The 19,145-nt window shown below is 34.1% G+C and overlaps 3 protein-coding genes across 3 annotated transcripts; 1 reads left to right on the top strand and 2 right to left on the bottom strand.

Moving 5' to 3' along the window:
• Positions 1-3,099: 3,099 nt before the first annotated feature.
• LOC105955315 (LOB domain-containing protein 1) lies at positions 3,100-4,558 on the bottom strand. The gene is made up of 2 exons (XM_088820143.1): positions 4,231-4,558; positions 3,100-3,708 (listed from the first exon to the last, which is right to left on the bottom strand). Exons 1-2 carry the CDS (start codon positions 4,522-4,524, stop codon positions 3,364-3,366), a joined length of 639 nt encoding a protein of 212 aa, XP_088676269.1. The 5' UTR covers positions 4,525-4,558; the 3' UTR covers positions 3,100-3,363.
• A 6,793-nt stretch (positions 4,559-11,351) lies between these two features.
• Positions 11,352-13,039, bottom strand: LOC105955394 (3-ketoacyl-CoA synthase 12). Its single transcript, XM_012979110.2, has one exon. The coding sequence runs from the start codon at positions 12,878-12,880 to the stop codon at positions 11,519-11,521; it is 1,362 nt and encodes a 453-aa protein (XP_012834564.2). The 5' UTR covers positions 12,881-13,039; the 3' UTR covers positions 11,352-11,518.
• A 2,497-nt stretch (positions 13,040-15,536) lies between these two features.
• On the top strand, positions 15,537-18,438 carry LOC148770336 (uncharacterized). Its single transcript, XM_088819118.1, has 9 exons — positions 15,537-15,847; positions 15,932-15,939; positions 16,206-16,419; positions 16,517-16,726; positions 16,810-16,844; positions 16,938-16,991; positions 17,083-17,215; positions 17,300-17,568; positions 17,698-18,438. Exons 1-9 carry the CDS (start codon positions 15,682-15,684, stop codon positions 18,436-18,438), a joined length of 1,830 nt encoding a protein of 609 aa, XP_088675244.1. The 5' UTR covers positions 15,537-15,681.
• The last annotated feature ends 707 nt before the right edge of the window (positions 18,439-19,145 follow it).

The following is a 19,145-nucleotide window of genomic DNA, read 5'->3' as shown; positions in this document are numbered from 1 at the left end:
AGGGGTCTACATTTATGCTAAATTTGTCAACTTTTCTATGGTTGTAAATCCTACCATATCATCTCAATGAACTGATTCATTCAATGTCGTAGCCAGTATAGGGCCACGGGGGGCCATGGCCCCCTAAATATTTATCGGCCCCTTATAAATTTTCAATGTATTCGGCACTTCAGGACTCGAAATTCTGGCTATACTAGTGGTGGTTCGAATTTTTTCAACTATATATTTCACGTGTGTAAATGTCAAACCGTTTGATCATCCAACTAAAATTGGTCAAATTGAGAATAAATTTATTGCTAATCGAATAATATTAATGATTCTTGTCTGGTATCTTATCCTACAAAGAGAGAATTAATCAATGCCATTAACCTAAATTCTTATATTAATTAGTGATTACAATATTATTAATATTAATTATGCAGACATGTTAGGTAATAATATTAATAAAGAGTTCAACTGGGAAAGAGGATATGAAAAAGTCAACAGAAAAAGGACCGAGTTGAGGCTGTTGAAAATTCAAATTATTGAGCCGCAAAAATAACAAAAGCTACACATGCATAATTACTTGCATAGAAAAAAAAAAAAAGAAAAAAAAAAAAGGAAACCATGCAATTTATTTACAAAAGTTGCATGTGTAATAATTGCGGTTGTATTCACGTCCGAAACCATGTTTAGACTTCACACACAAGATTCATTTCGAAAAAACCTAATATTTTGTAGGGTTTGGTACATGTCGGTTTTATCGACCATCCGATCCACATTCGGTCCTTTTCCTAATATTTTGTAGGGTTTGGTACATGTCGGTTTTATCGACCATCCGATCCACATTCGATCCACTTTTTTTAGCTGGTGATCAGTAATTATCCAACCTATATAGTCGAATTGGTAATTTTAACCAAACTATGTATAAATGGAACGTCAGGGGTTTTTCGTGAAACTCAAAAATTGATTGGTCGGATAATATCGGCCAACCGACTTTTTTAATAATAAAAACTTATTATGAAAACACAAATTTATTAACTTCTACCCGTTGTTTACACGACAAAGTCGGTTAACAGTCATTATCCGACCTATAATAGTTGGACGACCGGTAATGGTTTTCAATATTCAACAAAATCGGGTGGTCGAGTCGAGCAGGTAATTGCTCGACTCGACCCGACCCATGTTCAGCCCTAGTAATTTGTATTCAATTTAAAAAATAAAAATAAAATTGTCGGCCTAATAAATTGTAAATCCAAACAGTCTTCTTGTTCCCATTGATTCCACCATGTACAGAATACTCGAGCTAGGCATTATTTAATAAGGATAGAATTAATAATATATTATAGTATTATATAGTATTAGATTAACTTAAGTAGTAACATAATCACATAGAGATGCTACCCACCATTTATTGTCTTTTCTTTAATTAATAAATTCAATTTCTGGTACTTTTTGTCCATTTTTGAATGCCAATTTTGTTACGTCGTAAATATAATTGTTGACGGAGGAAGATTATTTAAATAATTTGTTAACTAATGAAACTAAACTAAATTATGTTTTATTTAACTTATTCGTATTTTTAATTAAATTTTATTCTTTTTTTTTTTAATTTTGTTTGGCCAAATTTGGTTTTCTTAACTTTATTCTTAGTCAAAATTACTCGTTTATATTTATTTTTATGACGATTAATTATATTAATTAGTATATATTCGCTACAATTAGTTATTAGGTAATACTTCTGTTGTTCATGAAGAAATTAATGCACAAGTTCAATATAAGTATTTAATTAATCACAGATCAATTAAATTAAATTTCTTGATTACGTCTGACTTTAACATGTGATTTCAAAAATATATTCTTTGCCCTGGCCCCCCAAGTCATGATCTTGTCACTTAGTTAACTAACATAAATTTCGTGTAATTAATTCGAAAATTAATTAAAAATTATAAAATGTTTTCAAAATTTATATATAAAAATTTGCTACTCAAACATATTTTAAACTTTTCAGAAATTACAAAACGACCCACAAGATTTTTAGCAGGTGTTCACAAGGTCCCGAAACGCAAATACGTTAAGAAGTTGATGTTTCCGTGCTACATAGGATGAAACGAAGTTGGGTTCATATATATTGCCGACAATTATAGTTATGAATAGTAGTATATATAACTAATACAGTAGCTAAGTACCCAAAATTAAATCTACTTATTTTAATCGAAAATGGCTAAAAATACTATTAATTAAGCTGATTAATTATATGGTCTTCAGAAAAGGTGTCGACTGAGGTAAAGGGCAACCTAATATATATTCATGACGAATTAAATACAAAATTATATAAAAAAAAAAAAAAAAAAAAAAAAAAGGTTATTGTAAGACTATAGAATTGGATTCACACATATGCACAAGACTCAGCAATTTTTTATTTTACAATATTATACGATAATGAATCAATTGAAATCTCCACATCATCAAAAAGTCAAGTCAATTAATATACTAATATTTCATATCTTCTTGATTAGGGAAAAATTAATATAATTAACCACAAACCAAGAATAAGAAAGAGTCAGTTAAGATTTAATTATATGTTTGGTTTGTTACGGTTTTGCAGATGTTACACTCGATGAAACACACTGAATGATCATATACCATTGATCTACACATAATAACACACTCATCTGTGTAAATGTGGTTAATGGTTGGTTATTAGATCTATGGTGTTCAACCATCCGATGTTTTTCATCAAGTGCAGCATCTCATAGACCGGTTTACTAGTTACATCTTCCTTAATAAGTGGATCGAAAGATTTAATTTGACAATGAAAGTTATGTTCTAGTGTTCGTAACACTGGCTTGAGTAGTTAATTTAGTTATAACAGTCTATATTATTGTAACACTACAAAATTTTATTCATTTTTTTATAGATGACAATAATTGACCGGTATTTATTTAAATATTTTAACATGGTATCAGAGCGCTCGTAATCAAAAGAAGTTATCGAACACTACAACATATAATATATAGCAATATATATGATTGATTAAATACTTCTTTTTAACCTTTGGATCAACATCTCTTTCAATTTTATGCATATATAGATTGAAAAACACACACACACACACACTAAACAACAACAAATTAAAGCATCAATTAATCTCTTGGAAATTACAGAATTAGGTCACACAAAAGGTAACAAAGATACAAGAATTCTTGGTCCCATTTTTTTTAGTGTATATAATACATTTGTTTATAATTAAATAAATACGCAGAAAAATTAAATTATATTACATTATTCTTAGTAATTAATTAATTAATTAACCCTTTTTTTCTGCTATGTATATATATATTATAGATATATATAGTGTCAAATATTACTGAATTATTGATCTTATGTCCAAAGGGGTTCCCAATCGACGCCCAAAACGCTTTCATCGAAGAAGAAAATCGAATTCTCGTGATTATCGTATGGCGCGACTTGTACCTGCTGCAACTTTTCTTGTACATTTTGTTCTTCAGCCATTTTTCTGCAGATTATATCAGATAAATTTGAATTTTGGCATTGAATGTTGAATATTTCGGCTTGCGCCTTTGCCAGCTCAGCTTGGAGCTCACTTATCTGCTTCTGGAGCTGACAGATGGCGCCCGTACAGCCGTAGATCGGATCTCTTAGTCGCGCGTTCGCTTCGTACACCATGCTGTTCACCGCATCTGCTCTTTGATCCTCTTCTAGTTCCTGAAATAGTTATAAATCGAGTTTGATTTTCGTACGAATTGTGAAATCCCGACCGAGATCGTGAAATTAAGTGTCGTTTTTAAATGAAAATTATTAATTAATAGATCATATATGTATAATGATATATATGTGTCACCTAATTTATTACAAATATATATAAATAAAATAATTATTTTGTAATGTCATTTTAAGTAGGTGCCTACTACAATTGACCTTACACATGTTACTTTCAGTATAAAAAAAAATTCCAATTTGAATAAATAAATATAATTTAAAGTTAGAAAATTGAATTAAAGCAAAATATCTAGAGAGAGAAAGTCTTGTTTAGTCATTAGTGGATCATGAAAGATTTTCCACTTTCATGCACAAAAAAAGCTAATTATATTCCATACTCCATTTGTCTTAAATCTTAATATTAATTTCCACGTGGAAATTAAATATAATAAAATTAAATATATTAAAACGTATAATTATGGTTTAATTAATTAATTATGAGAATTTGATAATTAATAAATTAGTTACCTGCAGTAACTTGATAATGTTGCTAGCTCCGAAAACCCGGTGGGCGATGGTGAATTTGAGCGGCTCGGTGGGCGGAAAGTACGGTGCGAGCACACATTTCTCGACGCAGCGGCGGCGGAGGATCTTGCAGGCGGCGCACGGGCTGAGAATCACCGTGTGCGACGGAGGGGTGGTAGTCGTTGTAGTACTAGTGCTGAACAGCGATGAAGTTGACGAGGTCGGAGAAGATTTTTCAGCCGCCGAAGTGGCGGCGGCGGCGGCGGTGGGGGTGGTGGCGTTACCGCTGTATCCCATTTTGTATTGGATGTGTGGTTTACTATTAGATATGGGGGCAGAGAAGAAAGTAGTTATATATAGAGGATGAACGAAATCCCGCCAATGTGGAGTGGGGCCCGCAGGGGTAGAGTTGGTATTTGTGAGAACCTGATTACGTTGAGCTTACGTCATCAATTACTTTTTTTTTTTTTTTTAATTGCGCACATAAAATGAATTATTCTAGTTGTTACATATGATCAAGTAGTGTACACCTATTTTTTTTTTTATGAGAAAATTAATATATAACTTAAGAAGGAAATAAAGAGTCTACAAGAGGAAAACCAATGTCACAAAAGCAAGAAATAGGAATACGATTACTATGAATAAAATTAAACCACTTCATTGGACGAGAAAGACCATGAAGCTAAATTGTGAGCCGCAAAATTTCCATTTCGGCCACAGGTGCCAAAACAAGCGGATTTTATCAATGATAACTTTCGCCGACCAATGGATAACCGAAGTATGATCATTGATAAAAAGAACAGCATTAAGGCAATCCGAATTCTGTAAAAAGAACATGATCTTTTTATTTGGTCAAGAGTTTGAAAATAATGAATTAATGATTTAAAGAGGTGTGAGTAGGGGTGAAAATTGGGACGAGATTTTCGAATTCCGCCGATTTTGATCTGAAAATTATCGATTTTGGAACATATTTTTTTTTATCGAGAATATGAAATTTTAATTTCTTATTTTCTTTATTTTGGAATAGAATCGGAATTTTGATTTCTGATCGAATTTTATTTTCGAAAAAATATTTACAGGAATGCCAATTATTTTACGAGAATTACGACTATAGTATCAATATTACAATACACTTTATATTATATGTGACTTAAAAAATAGGATTTCCGAATTACGCAAATTCTCCGATTTGAAATTTTCGATTTTGGAACAAAAAATTTCCGATCTGAAAATTCCAAAATATCTCAGAGCAAATACAATGAAAAAATGAAATGTGAAATTAAATAGTAAACTTCTATATTGATGCTCCAAAACTCAAATTTCGATCTCCGATGGAATAATCAAATTGGTAGATATTTTGATATTCAACTTTCTGAAAGACAAAAATGCATTATGCGAAAAGAGGTATTAAAAAATAAACTATCCAAATAACCAATCATGATTTGACATGTATCGATTCTAAATGTATTTATACTTATACTTAAAATTTGATAATCCATTTAATACTTGTGGTTAGAGTAAAAGGATATCAGAATAATAAAGCTAGCATAATTAATAATCAATGATTCATTTTTAATATTTTGCAATTGGAGTTACTCTCGTCATAATATAGATTTGTTTTTTACATAATATATATATATATATATATATATATATATATATATATATATATATATATATATATATATATATATATATATATAAAGTTATATTTTAGTAATGAGAATGTTATGAAAAAAGAAAAAATCTAATGAATTAATGATGGTTAATAAATGGGACAGCTAAATTATATATATTAGCAGGACACAGCCAATAAATATTCTTCATAAGTGCTAATCATAGTAAAAGAATAACACGTGGCAGTGCTAGTTATCCCCTCCGGTGCCTTTCGTCCGGTGCCGACTTTTTTTACCTATGGAATAACAACGACTTGTTGTGGCCACGAATGGGAAAAGGAAGTAATTAGTAGCGATTATTACGTGGCAATTGATGAGTGGGGGGTAGTTAGGAACCGCTGGAAGTCGTCGTGTGTAGTAAATGCGACTTATGTTTCTTTTATTCCTTTTATTTCCTTTTTTTGCTACTTAGAATCGTGACATTTTTGTTTATACATAATCAAATGCATAAATTGTGTAATTTTTTTCTACTTTGATTTGCAAAATATGGTCAATTATGGTTGGGATGGAGGTCGGAATTTTTTGTATATGTGATTTTGTTTTTTAAATATTGGAAAATAAAAGGAAAAATGAAATTCTTGACTTATTTATTAAAAAAATCAAAATTTTATATATAAAATAAATACACACTAGGGCAACTCTAAGTAGTCCTAGTATTTTTACTGTAATTTAAATATCATTAATAAATTTAATTATAATAGTGTAATATATTTTTCTTATTATAATTGTTCGGCGATAAATGTTATTATTTATGAAAATTAAAAAAAAAATAACCATTAATATTTACTTTTCATCTCGCAAATTGCCCTAACTAGAGTTTATTTATCTGATGTTGGACTCCAATAATTTGTCGGGTCGATTCACAATTGTATATATCAAATCTAAGCTGATTAAAAAAATGTAATTGAATTATTGTAAAATTGACTAGCTTACTTTCAATAATCATATTCCAAAAAAAAAATGCTTATTATTAATAATACATCAAAAACATGTTAATAATTTCAAAAATTAATTAAATTATTCCATAAGGTCCTTTTCCATGCATAGAAAAAAATCATACATGGAGAAAAAAAGTATGTCTAATTTGACTAATTTTTTGTTTTGTTAAACTTCACATCTCATTGGATCCTCCTATAGTACTTGAAATAGACATCTTGAATTTGTGTTAAATATTTTTTATATGATGCAAATTCTCATACATTTTGATATTGCTTAATATATGAACTAATTTATTTATTTTCATTTGACCTAGTTGGCAAAAAAATTATTTTAAAAGCCTAATTAATGTTCTAATTAATTCATATTTTTGAAAAATTATCCAAACTCAAGGGCATTTTAGTAATTTCCAATACTATTACACCATACAAGAATTAAATGATTAGATAATCACAATCAACATCAAACAAACAAGTATAGCCAAATTGCAACACCAATTAAATTGGAGAATCGATATAATTTAATGATTATTAACCCCTTAATTAAATCAAAGTAAAAAAATGTCATCTTGCACAGCAAAATCTCTCAGGGCCCTCATCCTCTGGTCCGATAATTTTTTTATGGACGAGTGAAAATCACGATGACTCAACAGCCCATTAAGATAACAGACACGAGTTTGGTGCTCACAAGGAACCAACTTTCATCGGGATTGAAATTTTCATACTACATTTATTCAACACCGTTTAATTTCAATGCCAAAATTCAAAAATAATGATTGGCTCTTGTGACAAAGAATCAAAATATTGGTACATGGTAATTAATATAACACTAATCATATTTTGACACTCATCAAAACCTTACTATTGATAATCAATTCTTGCTGCAAAATTTTGAGCTGTCAAATGAAAAAAAAAAAAAATAATAATAATAAATAAATAAGAAAAATAATAAAAGAGAAAACGTGTTGTCGTGAATTAATAGACATTTTGTAGGACTTTGGGATATGTAATGTAGGGTAAATGTGTCCAATATCTTATGCATCTTTTAAGGTTGGATGCCACTTCTCCAATCCTATCTCTACTTTACATTAATCTTTTCATACTAAAGAATTTTTTTTTTCTTCTCAATTTCTAGGTAAAGAGATTTTATTTATTTATTTTTAGTATTTTTCTATTTAAACTATAAAATTTAATATTATTTTATTGCTGATCCGGGACATTTAAATCCAACCCAATTTATTTATATTATTTTATTTTATTTTATACAATTAATATCACATTACGTCTCGCAATTTTCCTATATGATAGAAGAATTTAGAGAATTCAACAGGTTGCTCGACAATAACAATTTGCATACATTTGATTGAGGAGGTTCCGCATATTTATATGGAGAGATACGCAAGTCACTTAATATAAGACCAAATTGGATCGGGTTGTTTGCATTTCGGCCAACTTTATTTAGTCGATTTGGGCTTGATTTTCAATTAAAGTGGGTTGTTTGGGCCTCTACATTCGGCCTTTGTGAGCTCGTTGGTATGGGGTTTTGTGCTTGAGTCAAGCCCATCATAACTAAACCAAAAATAAACTTAACCATACTATTTTATTTCTGAAATGATTTACGCGGTAGCATAATTACGAATATCGTTCATAATAATCTTCTATTTTTCTTTTTAAAAACCCCCAATCCACCCAAACCTCGAATCCCAAAACCCCCAAAATTCACAAAAACCCTCAACCATTGTCACAAATCCTTCCAAATCCGAAAATCTCGTCAATATGAAAGGTAATTAATCATCTAAAGTAGTTATATATATATTTTGAATTTTCGGTTAATCGTGTGAAAATCCCCAAAAAATCGCGATTCAGGGCTGTTGTTAATGTTGGGTTTTCGATTTTTCCACGCCCAAAACGGGCGTGTGAAAGCAGTTCCCACGCCTAAACCAGGCGTGAAAACTGCTTTCACACGCCCATTTTAGGCGTGAAAAAATGGTTCAGGTGTTCAGTCTAGACGTCGGTCAGGGGTCTGCACGTTCGGTCAAGGCTCGCCCTGACCGACGTCTGGACAAGGCGTCCGGTTCAAAAAAAAATTGTTTGCACTCAGTATAAATGAAATGAATGATTATATTTAAATAAGTATTAGTTAACAAATTTGATGTAGCCTAGTTGGTCAGGGGACTTGTTTGTTACACAATAGACCCATTTGCCCAGTATAAATGAAATGAATAATTATACTTAAACAAATATTAGTTATCAAAATTGTTGTAGCCTAGTTGATCAGGGGAGTCCTTGTAGCAACGCGAATATATATTTTTTTTGATTTAAAACTCAGTCTGCGCACCCAAATCGGGCGTGGAATACCGGACCTGGCGTTCGGTTTGGGCGTGGATCGGGCTTTTTCGTGCCCAGTTTGGTCGTGAAACATATTTTCCGGCGTCCAAATTGGTTGTGAGTCGTGTTTTCGCAATTTATAGAACAAAAACGAACAAATTTTACCTCATTGGATTCCATATCTCGATTCTCATTCGATGCACTCATTTTTCTTTGCAAATCGCTACAATAACATTGATTTTGTAACGATTTCTAATATAAAAGCTATTAAAAATAAAATTGTAAAGAGAGAAAGATAGATAGAGAGTGGATTATTTAAATCCGCATTCGTAATTTTGCTACCGTAAATATCACCTCCCTATTTTTATATACAAACGGGATTTGACTACGGACAAATTGCTTATTTCCCAGAGAAAATCGGATGCCATCTAACATTGGGTTAAAGTTTAGGGTAAATTCTATTTCCCCCTTTGTACTTTGGCTCTATATCACTTTACCCCTTTCTACTCTCAATTGCATTGATTTGCTCCCATGTACTTGAAAAATGTCTTAATGTGGCCCTTGTCGTTAGTTTTTAGACATTTGACATTAACAACTTTTGATTTAAGTCTGAAAATTACAAAAAAAAAACACCACTCACAGTTTAAATAATTATTAAAAATTGAAAAAAAAATTTAAAAAAATTGTGGCAGGAGTCGTGTGCTGTGTTTTCTCGTTGTCTTGAATTTTTTGTTATTTATTATTTTTTTTGTTTTTTTTTTTCTTTTTAAATAATTATTTAAACTGGTAGAGGTGACGTTTTTGTAATTCTAGAGCTTAGATCAAACGATGATAAGGTCAAATGTCTGACAACTAACAGTTGGGGCCACATTGAGACAATTTTTCAACTGCAGGGAGCAAATCGATGCAATCGAGGATAGAAAGGGGTAAAGTGATATCGAGCCAAATTACAAGAAGGAAAATAGAATTTACCATAAATTTTAAACGAACGTTACTAAAAGTTGGATTGTGTATCCTCATCCATCACATTTAGATGTTACATCCACATTAATCTAAACCATAAATCTACACATAACCCCACACACATCCATGTGTATGTGTGCTTTGTGGGTAGTTATTTAATCAAATCTACTATACAAATTCACTTGGTGTCAACAGTCAGGTATAGCATCTAAGTCCCCGTACATTGATCCCGTAACTATAATAAACTCAGAATTAACATCATAAGAACGAACATTGGACTATTTCTTATAAAAGAATCAAGAATTTTGATATATGAGACATAAAATTCCTAAAAGTAATTTAAGCCAAATCAAGAATCAAGAATCTTGATATATTACCAAATCCAAGTAATTTAATCCTATGAAACTACAATTATGTCTAAAGAAAGTATGAAGACAAGGAGAGAGACTCAATGTAGGGACAAATGTAGTCACCATATATGGTTTGCATAATAGGAATACCACTATATTGAACCAACTCAATTGAATTGTTCTCCAAATTGTAATAATAAATCCTCTCCCTTTGTCTTAGTATAACAATTAGTGGATTAATAAACCCTTCCAATGTGACCTTGTTTCTCCGATTATTCCCGATTGGAACGGGACACGGAATGAACACTCCCATCGAATCAATGGTGATTTCGTAAATCAACTCCCACTTTCCGTCATCGCGCCCCTTGGGCATCATCCCATAAATCTCCATTCTTTGAGGGTTCAACATACCGTGCCATAAAGTGTCGTCTCCCGACGTTGACCTTGTAAAGTCAACGAGACCGCATCCTGAGGAAACAACGGCATCTCGATTAGCTGTAACGAGTTCTTTCTTGGATCGTAAACCGCAATTTCCCCGCCCCTTGTGCGCCAGTGGAAAATGTCGTTGGCCACCACCGGAGGATCCTCGTTCAGAGACAATACGCGGGTGGCCACTAGTGTGGACCCCACCCACTCGCCGGTCCTGGAAGAGTACGTCTCTATGTGCAAATTTACGTCGAACCTCGACGTATCTGCTCGAATGACTATGAAGTTCGGCTTGAGCTCACGGCTAGTTGTATCATCGTCGTCGTCGTAGCACAAAATGCCGATGATTCTGATTATATATATATATATATATATATATATATATATATATATATATATATATATATATATATATATATATATATATATTATTGTATGTAACAAGGTAACGAGAAATATATATTCAAAACACCAAGTTACAGTCCCAAAACAAGGTAACTAGCTAGCTCAAGAATTCAACAACGATTTTATTCCATATGATATTTGTAATAATTCCAACTTTACCCTCACTAATTTAACTTGTGATTTATAAACTTCTGGAAATTCATACATATCAATCAAACATTAAGCCCTCAGGTACCTCCAGTGTGTCTTGATTAATCCAACCATACTTCTCCAAATACGGATTCGTAGTCGTTTTCGGAGGGTACCGATCAATGTCGTCGCCCCAAACATTCCCATCTTCCAAATCCTTCAAAACCTCCCACACGCAACTATTACACTTAAAACCCGAACCGAAAGTAATCATCCAAACTTTATCGCCTTTCTTAAGCCTTTTTTTCGCCTCCATATACCCCAACACGTACCACAAACTACTCGATGACGTGTTTCCGAAACGATGCAGAGTCATTCTAGAAGGTTCCACGTCGTACTCGCCTAACCCTAAATTCTTTCTCACCTCTTCAATCACAGCTGTCCCGCCTGGATGCAAACAGAAGTGATCTACACCAGACTTAAGATCAAGAATCGGTACTTTTTTTCCAACATATTTCAGCACAATGTATCGAACGAGTTCCTTAAATGGCAAAAATTTTGTAGCTATTTCTGCAACGTTTTTGGTGAAGGCCCGTGTGGCTGTTTTGGGGAGATTTTTGCCGAGGTAAACACCGAGCCTCCCTTGATTGTCCTCCGTTTGCATGCAGCAATTGTGGGCTTCGTCGCTCGAGCCCAAATGAGTGCGAACCAAGCATCTCAATCTCATTTTCGCCCAATTCTTGAAATCTGGATTGTTCGTGAGAAGAATCGAGCAACCCCCCGAACGAAATAAACAATTCGTTAGGATCATGGACTTGTCATTTCCTGAATACCAATTCGGTGCAATGGACTCGGAACTCACCACAACTGCAAAAGCATTCTTCTTCGACTTGAAAATGTTCTGCACGAGATTTATCGAAATCAAGCTCGCGCTGCAGCCCATGCCCGTGAGATTAAAGGACTTGATATCTCCCCTCATCTTGTAACGATTGATGATTCCAGATGTTAGGGAAGGAGTCGAAGAGAGCAACGACACATTCACAACAAGCACATCGATTTCTTGAGGAGAAACACCCGTTTTCCGGAACAGGCGATCGAGAGTTTCGACGAAAAATTCCTCCATCTCCAAAATCCCGTCTTGGAGAGTGGGCGAGTTCTCGCGTCTTTCGATGATGTTTCTCGGGCCATAAGTTTGCTCCCCGATTCCCGAATTCACGATGATGCGGAGGAGGAACTTGTAGTCCTCGTGGCCGAGGTTCTTGTTTCGAGCTATGATGCTGCCGCAGAATTTGGTGTCGATTTTTCTTTCATCGGAAGGCTTGTGGCACTCGTAATCGACAAGGTAGCAACTTTGGTCCCTCTTTTGAAGGTAAAGCTTGTAAAACTGGTTGAGGCAATACAACAAACAGATGGTGCACATTGCGAAAATGACAAGCTCCATTTCTTGGTTCTACTCAGAAAATAGTCAGTGATGATTCGTTTAAATAAGAAGCAAAATCAAAACCACTAACTAAGCCCACAGAAACCAGCAGAGAAAACCGCCTGGAAAATTTATCAGAAAACCAGAAGAGATATATAGATACAGATTCCTCGACAGAAATGAATGGTGTATAGTCTTTGTGCTGAGGTATGAATAAATAAATCCAATTTGTCAGCTTGTCAACCTCCATCTTCACCAACTTACCTCCTCCGAACAAGAAATCAGGTGAATATTTAATTGTCTCCGGAAATTTTCTCAACCATTTTTGTTTGGAGTTAATTGCATAGACCCCCCTGTGTTATTTCTCGGAAGCAAAAAACCCCCCCGGAAAAATAAATTAGCATATAACCCCCTATGTTGTGTTTTAGTCAGCCCACCGCCCCTTTGTGTGCACTGGCTCGTTGACTTACATGAAATGACAGAATTGCCCTGAATAAAAAATAAAGCAAAAAAGAAAAAAAAATCAAACTAATTTAATTATAAATAACCTAAATTTAGAGGACCAAATTGTAATTTCCAAAGTTTACACCTTCTTCCCCATTTCCGTCAGCACCGCCGCCGTCTGGCCCTCCGACACCCACCCACTCCTTCAAATTTCTCTCCCTCTACACTGCCGCCGTCTCGAATCACCGCCGCCCACCCCTCGTTCAAATTCCTCTCCTCGACACCTTACCCCAGAGCCCTTCAACTTTGTCAGCTACCATCTTCTTCCCGTAAGCCCCCCCTCCCCCTAAAATTCTTTACCAGACAAAGCACCACCACATCCATCCCCCAACCCCACCTGCCCCAACTCTTCCTACCTGTCAACAATGCGCCGGGGCGACTACACCAACGGTATCACGTCGTGACGGCGTCGATTTTGATTTCTCCTTGAGAAGTCGGCAAAAAATAAAAATCAAAAAATCCAATTTAAATATCTCCGAAGCCCTTCGCCGGAGGATATTGAGGCGAGTTTTGCTTCGATTTGTTCGGATTTGTGTCCATCTATTGGGAATTTGGATTCTCAGGTGTTGTGAAGGAATTTGGTTAAACACGATTCATTTTACGATTTTCTTCAGCCATGTTTGGACGCGGAAAAAGATTACTCAAGCAGTCTAGGAGTGCAAGAAATATCAGGTTCCCAGCTTTATTTACGCTTCTGATATTGATAATGGAACAGCTTCGACTCTTTGGTTCAGTTAAATCCGACGGTAGAATTAAGAAATGGGACTGATTTGATATGGCAGATACCAGACTTGCCTAAGGCGGTTCTCTTCTTGGCTCATGGTTGTAATGGCAGAGCACTTAATTTTTGGGATAAGTCTCGTAATTGCCCAAATTGTGTTGGTTTGCCCGAAGAGAGGCTCATTGTTCTTGTGGTGGCATTTACGGGCGGTGATAGGGTATTGTCGAGAGTTATGGTGAGGTGAACGGGGATATAGTGGAAGGGGCAGTCCTAGACGATAGAAGAAGTGGTAGGGGTCTGCGAAGCGGAGATGGGCCATGGGAGAGCTGGGGTTTGACATTATAGTGGTGGTTTTAGGTGTAGTGAAGAAGAGGGTATTTCATAAAATATGAGGGACTGAATTGATAATTTAGAAAACTTTAATTTGTCCTAAAATGTCCTAAAACGCACGCCCAGCTGCATGAACCGCGAGTGTATCCCACGATTCGCTCGTAGGGTCCTTATTGTCATTGACTTCCTTTCATAGGGGGGTATTTGCTAATTTTTTTATCAGAGGGGGTTTTTTGCCAATTAGAGATTTCACAGGGGAGCCGAGTGCAAATACCCCTTTTTGTTTGCATATAGCTTTTTCTCCAGATGAACGTTAATATATAATATAGTTTTTTGACACTTTGCACCCTTAAAAATAATTAATAGCACTTTACACCCCATAAATACAATAAATTATATATAATGCATCTCGAATGAATTTTTTAATTTAATGAATATAATTTAATATTTTGAGAGGTATTTTTTTTTTAAATGTCGAATGTCAAATCAATTTTTTTTTTCATCAATAATTTCGAAACTATAAAATCAAAATTAAAAATATTTGCATCTACATATTAAAAAAAAAACCACAAAATAATATTTTACATAAAACAAAAAAAAAAAATCAAAAATCAGTTATTTTATTATCAAGTTATTTGAAAATTATATCTTTTTTCCAAAGGTTTTCACTAATTACGAATAAAAGATCCATCAATCGAATAATTTTGTGAGAAAAAAAATATTTTTTAGCAGATAAATATAGTTTTTTTAGTAATTTAATATGAAACTTTTTTTTTCATATTTTGTACAGTAGAAATTATATTGAAGGTAGAAGATAATAATAATTTAATTTGTAATATCGCATCCTATAGATAAAAGACCTATAAAAAAAATGAATTTACCGTCATTAAATTTTAAATATTCAAATTAGGGTACATAGTCAATGATTTATTATATTTCGAGGGAGCACCACGACGCAAAGTAAAATTCAGCCACCTTTAAGTTGATATTTAATCATAAATATTTTCTTTATAGAGATTTCTTACAAGATAAATAACTTCAAAATTATTTATAAATATGTATACAAAATTTAAATGATTGTACCTCGCTGTAGTTACTTTCCATAACGTTTGTGTTGATTATTATGAAGAAATTTCAAACATACAATTAATTCTAATATTTATTATCATCTTTAATATTGACAAATAATCCCACATTATGTTTCTCTCCAAATTCAAATATTTTCATAATCATTTGGAAAAAAAAGGCTGTAACAATTTCAAAAGCAATGGAAGGTGCTAAAGAACAACAGCAGCACCAGAAAACGAAGATAAGCTTCGGCTTCAGTTCTGCACACGACAAGATTAAGCTGATCGATATTTTGTCGGAGGCCGACGACGACTTTCTTGTTCCGTCACCTTTCTTCGATCATTCTCATCAAAACCCCTTTTCAGGTTCTTTTTTATTTGTTCTTTGAATTAATATACAATTTCTTGATTTTTTTTATTATTGCATTCTTGTTCCGTCACGGCTAACAGCTTATTGTGTAATGCACGCGCGTATTGTGAGAGTAGAGGCGTATTTTTTTTTACTTGAAAAGTCAAAATTACCCTCTAAAATTCTTTTTGGTTCCTTTTTTTGTTTTTTTTGTAAGGGTAATTTGGTCATTTCCATAAATCAACAATAAATTTCGAAAAAGGACCTGTGTAAGGTGTTTTAAGAAACACAACACAGAGGGTTTCTTGCTAATTTTTTTGAACACAAGGGATTTTTCGACAGTTAGAAACAATACAGGGTGGTCTTTGCTATTAGCTCGTATTCAAAATGTATAAACTTCTTGAAAAAACAGATAATGCAAGAGACAACATAGGATTCAGGCTATCAGGGTTCGGAAATAATTCTTCGGAGATCGAAATAATCAGACAGAACGAAAAGAATGTATTGCCGTCTGATTTTACGCATCCAACTCGACCAAGTTTTCTTCGGAGAAGCTTAGCATGGGATAGTGCGTTTTTCGACAGTCCCGGTACGGTTATTATTTTTCTTTATTTTAACTGTACACTAACTGTATAATAAGAACTTGAGATGGTTGATACTTAATTCAATTTTGTTAATCATAATAGGTGTTTTAGATCATGATGAGTTGTCCTTCATAAACAAGGGGTTCACTAAAGATGTCCGTAAACGAAGATCCGAAACGGAATCAAATGCTGACGACAATTCAGTCGAGTGGTTTGAAATTGCGCCATCGATTTACAAAGCTAAATCCCATAAAGCGTTGCATGTGGAAAATCGAAGTAGATTAAAACAAGAAGGCTTGCAAAATGCTCGAGGTTAGTTTTCTCGATTTTTTAGAGAAATTAAGACAAGTGTATTCGGGTTTTTTTTTAGATATTTTTTTCTGCTAACTTTGCAGCTATCAAGAATGTCGAAAAATCTCTTACAAACAAGGTACGTCGAAAGTGATTTAATTAGCACATTTCCAGGCTTTAAATATGGTGTTTTACTAAGACCGAAAGTTTATTTGTTTTTTTTTATTTTTAGATGAAATCTAATCAAATTTCGACCAGGAAAAGCATCGATGTTCGAAAAAACGAGGTTCGACAATTTTCATTAATTTTACGTACATAATGTACAATTTATGACTCTGATAATTTTAATCTTTTTTTCTTTTTTTTTTTTTGGATAGTCGATTTCAAGAATGAGAAAAGGAACGATATCGTCACCGAAGCCACCAAAGGCGTTAGGGCGAACAACGTTCATTTCGACGAGATTAAGCAATAGGGATTTCTCAGGAACTACTACTACTACAACTTGTTCTGGTAAACGAACAATTTCGTATAGTTACGACATGTTTTATTGATGCCACCTTCGAAATTTTCACTAACGGCACACTCTTGTAGCAGATTCCAGCCTTCCAAATAGAAAAATGGAGCCTGGAAATAGTAAACTTTCGACCAAGATTCAGAGAGATGCAGCCGAGAAGGGTAGTAATAATAAAAGAATGGGAAATGTTAGTCTTTCGACTAGCTCACTCTCTCTCTCGAATAATCACCCTTTTATTGCGTCGCCTGTTGTTTCGACCGGCAATTATTCATCGGAATCTCGATCGACGAAAAGTCTAAAGCCATCTGAACTTCGCCCACCGTCGCCTCAAATGAGATTCTTCGACGAGGTTTGGTTCTATTATTTTGCTAATCTCTTATATTTCTTAGGGTCCGTTTGGATCAAGGAAAATGTTATAAAAAAAATCGAAATCGGCATTTAGTAACAAGGGTTTTTCGATTTCATTTTCGGAAAGCAGAACACGCCTACGAGATACCACGACGGAATAGCAACGAGTCGAAAATTTCCTCAAAAAGAATATTCCGTCAGCATCAGCGACAAATTCGCTTCATCTTGCAAGAAGGTGATCAAAACTCCGAAGTCGGACGCGGCCAAGAACGTCAAGTGTCCGACGGCCAATCATGTCGCGACAGCTGGCGAACTGCACGGCAAACGCCCTCGGAACAAAATCAGCCTCAACTCCACTCTAGAGGAAGAGAAACGAAGGGATACATTGAAGAGCAAAAGGTGCAGAGAGAGCATTAACGGCAACACTACGTTTTCCGAACTTGCTTCGATTAGCAAATGTCTCGAGGCGATCGATCTGAACCAAGATATTAATCGAAAACCAAAAAAGAGGGTGCAAAACATCAGTAATTACGATTCTGCCATTCTAAAATCGAAGCCCTTTCAGCTGTCGCCGCCACCTACGAGCACACGGAGAACTCCACTCGCGGAGAAGATGTATACTCGCAACTCGATTGGTGCATTTGCTTTGCCGATGGAAATGAAGAGAGAGAAACTTGTTAGAAAATTTATCGTACATACATACGAATTCCCAAGAACCAACATGCTTGAATCAACGAGAATTAAACCTAAACATAAACACGGAAGCGTACCTTACATCATTGAATCGAATCTTCGAATCTCCACTGGATTTGGGACAGGTCTTCCAAAGAATCCGCAGTTCCTTAATTATCTCTCTAACGATGGATTTTAGAAGAGACGGAATGGTTGCGTTTCTTTGGGGACCACGACCCTTTATATAACTGTAGATTCCAGTTATTTTATAATTGTGATTCAGCCCCATCAATAAATCACAATTAAGCCCTAATTGTCTCTACACATTAGGCCCATAATTATAGTCTAATACCCATAAGTCCAACCCAATAATCTTTATTAGATCACAATTAATTTGGACTTTCTTTTAGATAGCCATACACATTTACGTCACATATGTGAGCCCACATAATTATTGAAATAATTCCAACAATCTCCCACTTGGGCCACATATGTTATATACCTTATAAATGTGTACACCTTATGAGCTCAAAATTGCTATCATATAAAAAGGTATTCCTTACAATCTCGTCCATTGACCTTACTAATATAGGACTAAAGAGGCTTTCGTCACATTGAGCGTGTCTAAACCCAACAGTAATCACGTATACCAATATAGCCAAACGACATAGATCAAATCATGGTGTGTAGCATGGAAATTACATATAATGTGATCTTAACATGCCTATTTCCAACTGGTCCTACTTTAAACTTTATTGAGACCAAAGCTTTACATAATTGTACAAAGTGTAGCCAAATACTTTATTTCTGCAGAAAACCAAATACACAAAATTGTGTCCAAACATATCATAGAGCTACCAAAATGTATTTATATGTACACATACATACAAACTCCCACTGAACCAA

Source organism: Erythranthe guttata, chromosome 6, assembly GCF_056151865.1.
Source record: "Erythranthe guttata isolate IM_541 chromosome 6, IM_541, whole genome shotgun sequence".
In the NCBI taxonomy this organism is placed as follows: Eukaryota; Viridiplantae; Streptophyta; class Magnoliopsida; order Lamiales; family Phrymaceae; genus Erythranthe; species Erythranthe guttata.
Note: the sequence above shows the minus strand (reverse complement) of the source record. Positions and strands in the feature narration are given on the sequence as shown.

Bases quoted from the DNA above. Each gene is read 5' to 3' on its own strand.
- LOC148770336 (XM_088819118.1), top strand. From the start codon at position 15,682: ATGGAAGGTGCTAAAGAACAACAGCAGCACCAGAAAACGAAGATAAGC. The intron at 16,420-16,516 runs GTACGGTTATTA...TAATCATAATAG, and splicing joins TGCGTTTTTCGACAGTCCCG to GTGTTTTAGATCATGATGAG. The intron at 17,569-17,697 runs GTTTGGTTCTAT...TTCGGAAAGCAG, and splicing joins AAATGAGATTCTTCGACGAG to AACACGCCTACGAGATACCA.
- LOC105955315 (XM_088820143.1), bottom strand. From the start codon at position 4,524: ATGGGATACAGCGGTAACGCCACCACCCCCACCGCCGCCGCCGCCGCC. The intron at 3,709-4,230 runs GTAACTAATTTA...TAACTATTTCAG, and splicing joins ACATTATCAAGTTACTGCAG to GAACTAGAAGAGGATCAAAG.
- LOC105955394 (XM_012979110.2), bottom strand. From the start codon at position 12,880: ATGGAGCTTGTCATTTTCGCAATGTGCACCATCTGTTTGTTGTATTGC.